We start from the raw sequence: 6,341 nt of genomic DNA, 5'->3' as shown, positions 1-6,341 counted from the left end.
GCAAGTGAGGCCTGCACTTCTTTGGACGTTGTTGTGGGGTCTTTTGTGACCTCTTGGATGAGTCGTCGCTGCGCTCTTTGGGTAATTTTGGCCGGCCGGCCATTCCTGGGAAGGTTCACCACTGTTCCATGTCTTCGCCATTTGTGGATAATGGCTCTCACTGTGGTTCACTGGATTCCCAAAGCTTTGGAAATGGCTTTATAACCCTTTCCAGACTGATAGAGCTCAATTACTTTCTTTCTCAATTGTTCTTGAATTTCTTTGGGTCTCGGCATGATGTGTAGCTTTTAAGGATCTTCTGGTGGACCTTACTATGTCAAGCAGCTCCTATTTAAGTGATGCCTTGATTGTGAACAGGTGTGGCAATAATCAGGCCTGGGTGTGGCTAGAGAAATTGAACTCAGGTGTGGACAAACTACAGTTATAGTATGTTTTAACAAGGGGTCAATCACTTTTTCACACAGGGCCATGATGGTTTGGATTTTTTTTTACCTTTAATAATAAACACTTTAATTTACAAATTTATTTTGTGTTTAGTTGTGTTGTCCTTGACTATTGTTTAAATTGGTTTGATGTTCCGAAACACTTAAGTGTGACAAACATGCAAAGGAACATGAAATGAGGAAGGGGGCAAACACTTTTTCACACCACTGTATATCTGAGAAAGGTTGTTGTTTTCAACAACATTAACAGACTGATTCAAAAGAGAGAGAGTTAAATTGGTAAATCAGTCGGTAAATATATAGAGGTTTAGTCCTTGAAGCAGCGGCCCCAGGTTGGCATGCCATTTCCCCCCCCCCCCCCCTCCTTTTTTATGTCTTCAGCTTTCCTATCAAAGTAAAGGTTGAAATGGAGAAAAAAATCCCAAGGGATGGTGGGTCCCCTCTTCAAAAAGCGGGACCAAAGGGAGTGTGCCAATTACAGGGGTGTCACACTTCTCAGGCTCTAATGCACACACACACACACACACAACCCATATTCGCGTTTAGCAGTCTTTATTACTAGCTTAATGTACCCAACAAAAGGGGGGTGAGGCACCAAAACGACTACTACTAGTATTTTAAAGATGTGGTAGCATTGGACCTGGATGGCAAGGATAACTCTGGGACTTGGAAGGGTTGTGTATCGCGATTCTGCCTTCTTCCACGCGACACAGGTTTGTGGATCTGAGTGTTGCAATTTCGGTTTTAGATCGGTCCACCCCTACTATACAGATGCACTATAATTTTAGCATCGGCTGATTGACTGTAGTTTGTCCTTGAGTTGTATCTATAGCCTTTATAGTTGCCGCTTTTTCAGCTTTCGTTTTTCTTTTCTTTACCTTTTTAGCTAGCGGGCAGTTGCAAACCTCGTCAGTGGCAACTTTTGCTGAGTTTTCACCTCCACTCTCCAGTAGACAGTAACTCTGGTGGGAATGACGCATTTTGAGCTCAGGGTCATTCACAGGAGGTGTAGAGTAAGCACAGCGAGGCAAGGGCGCTCTTCATTGGTTCTTTCCAAGAAGACCACAAGCAGTTAATGGTGTCTTTACAGGATTACAGCAGCCACAAATGACAGAACTTTTTCAGAGACCATAACTAGTTTATGTTATTGCCTTTGGGTTGTCAAGACAATATCAAACAATATATTAAAAGTCTTACCAACCCTTAATAACCTTTAATAAAGAAGTGTGGGCCTTATAAGTTTTGTGGTATTGATTGACTGGTATGATGATGAAAAGAAGAATTGCATTCTATTTGGAATTAAATCCTAAGTTTATTTTGGTGAATACTTCCGGAAGGCCTGTAATTAGCACTAAGTTCTATTGCAGCAGATGTGAATGGCATTAGTTGTGCAGGTATTTGATCATAACCAAAATGTTATTATTCAAAGTTTGACCAAATGATGCTGCTGGATAAAAAGTCAGCGAAGTTGGATTCATCCTATAGACATCATGAATGCCTGCACAAACTTTCATTACAGTCCATTGTAGCTGTTGAGATATTTCAGTCTGGACAATTAGTGGATTGAGTGACAGACAGTTGCCAACGTTGCCATCCATTGAACCACACTTTTAGCATGCCTAATAATGAAATGACATCTTCTGTTTGTGCTGTAGAATACCAAAAAGAGGAAACTAGAAGATGGACTCACTGTTGAGAGCTGGCAAGGTAAAAACAAAAGATTCCTGTTTTTTCACCTTATTGGGCAAACAGTTTTCCCTAGGTTTGTGGAAGACTATAATGCTTGGGGGTCCTCCTTCAAAACAATTTTACAGATTCACATAATTATTGAGTATCATCATTACTACTATATCTTCGTCTACAACGTTGGAAAAGCTAGCGCAGATAATAAATAACACTCAAAAAGATTATAGACAAGAAATCTACTGGGGACCAACTACAATCATTAGATATTAGACTAGTAATGAAGTTAGCTTAATGCTCACACTGATTTTACATTGATTTGGCTTAGCCCAAAACTGCTTGTGTGCTTCACCAGAACCTTGTAACAACACATATATTATCATATCGCCCGACTTTAGACCAATGACTAGTGTATTAGCCCACTTAGGTTTAAAAATATCTGATGGCGATAACATCAATCGTAAAACCTACTTGAAATAATTTATGTCTGTTGAGCACAGTAAGCAAAATGTAAAAGGACCTACTTTGCTGCATGATTTTGATCAGAACGAGGCCATCAATATGCAGAGTGTCGTACCTCAAACCAGCAGCAACCTTACATTGATGAGAAGCAGAGTTTGTAACCTTGGTTTCTGTTTTCTTCCAGGGGGAACCAAAACCTTGTTGATGCCAGAGGGTATGCTGAAAAGTAACACCAAGCTGGTAGACCTGATTGAGCGAGTCAAACCAGAGATCAGGACTCTGGTTGAGAAGTGTAACACAGTAAGTGTCTATAGACACACACACACACACACACTGAGGGGTAACACATTGATTGAACAGTTTTGTAATGTCACAATACAGCATCATCAGTACCTCATGGACCTCGCTCTCTCTCTCGCTCCCGCTCCCGCTCCCGCTCCCGCTCCCGCTCCCGCTCCGTCAGGCAGGGTCTGCGGATCTGTTCCGTTAACGTTTACGTTTAGGGTTTCTTCAGCTTCAGGTTTGTTTTTAAATTCGGTTTATAGTACTTAACCAGATTTATTGTAACCAGTAGATTTCTGGTGAACGTGGGTTTAAGACATGCTGCTCGGTTTAAATGCAACTCCCGTCGCGTCTCTGCCATCGGAGATTATTATTTTTTTTACTGTCAGCTTAAAAAAAGAAAGTTATATTGAGTATGAAAACTCTTGTTCATTACATTTTACTTCATAATTGCAACGGCATGTGTTGTATTCAGTGTTGCAAAACGTTCTGTATATAATATGTTTGTTACCATGACAACACCATTGATCTGAAGCTTGATGCTGTCATGTAAATAGTTTTCAAATCAGCAATAAATATAACAATTATTGATCAACTCATATCAATTGCATGCTTAAATAACATACCGGTTAAAGCCCCGCACATTTCAAGAGAGCTCGACCCACTTCCAGTTTAAATCTGACCACTTCCGGTTTAGGCCCCGCCCAGTCAGAGTACGGATCCGGATACAGATAATTCATGTGGTAAACAGATACAAATACAGATAATGCTGTACTCGCTCATCCCTAGTTGACAGGTAGAAACATGATGAACTGTGACCAGTCAAGCCATGCTGGCAAACTGCAAGTGTTTTTTGAATGCACAGCAAGGTGAAAGCCGTTGTTTAACTTGATGATGGGTTGAAGACTTGCTGGTTTGCTGACACGACCAGGTGGTTGGTCGATATGCTCTAATATGACCAAATTATCATTGGTCCGACAACAGCTGGTGTTACTTTCATAACACCTCCTGTCTTAGGGCGACCTCTAGCTCACCTAGTAGAGTTGGTACATTCAAAAGTTGTTTTAGTCTTGCAACAGAAAACTCAGATTTGACAGATAGTCCAGCTAGCTGTCTTGATTTACCCTGCAGAGATCTGAGTTGCAGTTAATCATAGTCTTTATAAATTGACCCGGGTTTAAAATTCCAACATAAAGAAGCGGAAGATAATGGACATCTGTTTGAAAGGAAGACATCCGGAGAAATTTCTGGCAGCACCAGAGCAATCCCGGAAGTGGAACGTCGTGGATTTAGACTAATGTACACACGGTAGACTGCACTCAGCAGTTGCTATAGAAATAACTTGTAGATGTTTTTTCCCTATTTACCAATCGATTGATTAAAGAGTAGGTAGAATTTTAATCTATCAAGATTTTCTTTTGTTAAATACAACACTACCAGTGACTAAAAGCACAGAATATGTCGATATAAGGTTCTGTAGACCTGTGTTTTGAATAATAACTCTGCTAACTCGGCAATACGCAGACTGTATTTCCTGGAACTTAATAAAAGCCTTGTGCTGGTTCACCAGGGGATAACAGGGAATGGGGAGTTTCCACATTAGCAACAATCTAACACATCTCCAAAACCTCCCAACCTCCTTATGTTACTGTTTACTGGTTGCTTTCAAGTGATGTGTGCATGTGAATTGTGGTATTTATTACTTACTTTAAAAGTAAAACTTGGACTGGGCCCAAAGTAAAATAGTAGATCTCTTAACACCCTTTGTGCCTGATTGTGGTCTAAGATCATCTAATCAGTTATTTCTTGCTGTTCCCAGGTCCAGTTTTGTGGCCACAGGGGACCCAGCTGTTGCTGTCAGGGCTCCTTAACTCTGGAATGCACTTCCTGTAGAGATTAGGTTTTCAACATCTGCATCCACTTTTAGGATGGTATTTTATAGTCCCAGTGTTATGTGTCTCTATATGTACAATACATGTGCTTTCAAAATGTTCCAGTGTGTAGCTATTTGTCATTTGTACTGAGAAGACATGATCTTGTATCTACTCTGTCAGGTTAAGATGTGGGTCCAGCTGCTCATCCCCAGAATTGAAGATGGAAACAACTTTGGCGTCTCCATTCAGGTCAGTGCTCACATACTGTCTCATCTGGAAGCATTGTTTTACGTAAGAATAAAATAGTTAAATATTTTTTTAAATTTTTTTTCTTCTTTTTTTACTTATCATAAAATAACCATTCTCGCATCTCCATGTATACATTTCAGGATAGGATTGGGTTGTTTGAATTTTTTTAAACTCTGGTCGCAGAGCCCGTGGCTCTGCAAAATGGTCTCAGGAAGGAACTTGTCTTGCTTTGTTTCGCAACCCGCAAAAGAAAACGAGAAAACCATATAATATAGTAATATATATTATATTATATTATTATGTAATTCTTGTAGACTAAATCCTACCAATCAGTCCCAAGTAGGAATGGCTTTAATTAAGTTTAATAACACCACTAATGTAAAAAAGGTGGAAAAATTCAAAAATAAATTGAAATGCTAAACTAGATAAATTGCTTAAATCAGTAAGAAGATGTTGACGTAGTGAGAAGAGTTGAAAAAAGTAGGAATGGTTTTAATTAAGTTGAATAACAACAATAATGTAAAAAAGGTGGAAAAATTCAAAAGAAATTAAAAGCTAAACTTGAGAAATAGCTTAATTCAGTTAGAAGAAGTTGATGTAGTGAGAATATTTGAAAAAGCCGGAATGGCTTTAATTAAGTTGAATAACACCACTACACCATAAAGAGCTAGATCTAGATTTTGAAAGGTGAATGATTTTAATAACTGAAACTCTGCAGAAGATACGGACAACAAGAAAACGTACAGAATAATAACAAAATTATAATGGGGTTAAATGCCATTATCAGGGTTGATGTACTGGGGCGGGGATCCAACCCCAGTCCATATGCACTGGGACATCACTAGGAGTTGACTGTCTTTATACTTTGGTTGAGGCGTCGCTGTGGGAACTGATCCCGGGTCTCCCACACAAAAGGCATGCACCATGACCAGTACATTACCACCAAAGAACCTATTTTCCATGCTATCCGTTGATATATATAAAGAGACAGAGAGTGTAGGTGTGTTTGTCTCTTTGTGTCTGTCTGTGTGTGTGTCTCTGTGTGTGTGTGTGTGTGTGTGTGTGTGTGTATATATGTCTGTGTTTGTGTGTGTCACTGGTGTCTCTGTGTGTGTCACTGTGTGCATCTGTGTTTGTGTGTGTGTCTATCTGTGTGTGTCTCTCTGTGTGTCTATCTCTGTGTGTGTGCGTGTGTCTGTGTGCGTGTGTCTCTGTGTGTGTGCGTGTTTGTCGGTGTTTGTGTGTGTGTCTGTGTGTGTGTGTGGGTGTGTGTCTATATGTGTGTGTGTGTGTGGGTGTGTGTCTATGTGTGTGTGTGTGTGTGTGTGTGTCCGTGTGTGGGTGTGTG

The 6,341-nt window shown here is 40.1% G+C and overlaps 1 protein-coding gene and 1 long non-coding RNA gene across 2 annotated transcripts in view; one reads left to right on the top strand and one right to left on the bottom strand.

Annotated features, from left to right (window-relative positions):
• Positions 1-6,341, top strand: part of LOC117957910 (proteasome activator complex subunit 3-like) — a 19,153-nt gene that overhangs the window by 7,389 nt on the left and 5,423 nt on the right. Inside the window, exons 5-7 of the mRNA XM_034893983.1 lie at positions 2,099-2,150; positions 2,773-2,888; positions 4,925-4,993. Coding sequence (XP_034749874.1) covers positions 2,099-2,150; positions 2,773-2,888; positions 4,925-4,993 — 237 coding nt within the window. The remainder of the gene's footprint in view (positions 1-2,098; positions 2,151-2,772; positions 2,889-4,924; positions 4,994-6,341) is intronic.
• Positions 3,394-6,341, bottom strand: part of LOC117957912 — a 10,333-nt gene continuing 7,385 nt past the window's right edge. The window contains exon 4 of the long non-coding RNA XR_004659619.1: positions 3,394-3,405. This is a non-coding gene — a long non-coding RNA (uncharacterized LOC117957912). The remainder of the gene's footprint in view (positions 3,406-6,341) is intronic.

This window comes from Etheostoma cragini, chromosome 15 (genome assembly GCF_013103735.1).
Source record: "Etheostoma cragini isolate CJK2018 chromosome 15, CSU_Ecrag_1.0, whole genome shotgun sequence".
Classification (NCBI taxonomy): domain Eukaryota; kingdom Metazoa; phylum Chordata; class Actinopteri; order Perciformes; family Percidae; genus Etheostoma; species Etheostoma cragini.
Note: the sequence above shows the minus strand (reverse complement) of the source record. Positions and strands in the feature narration are given on the sequence as shown.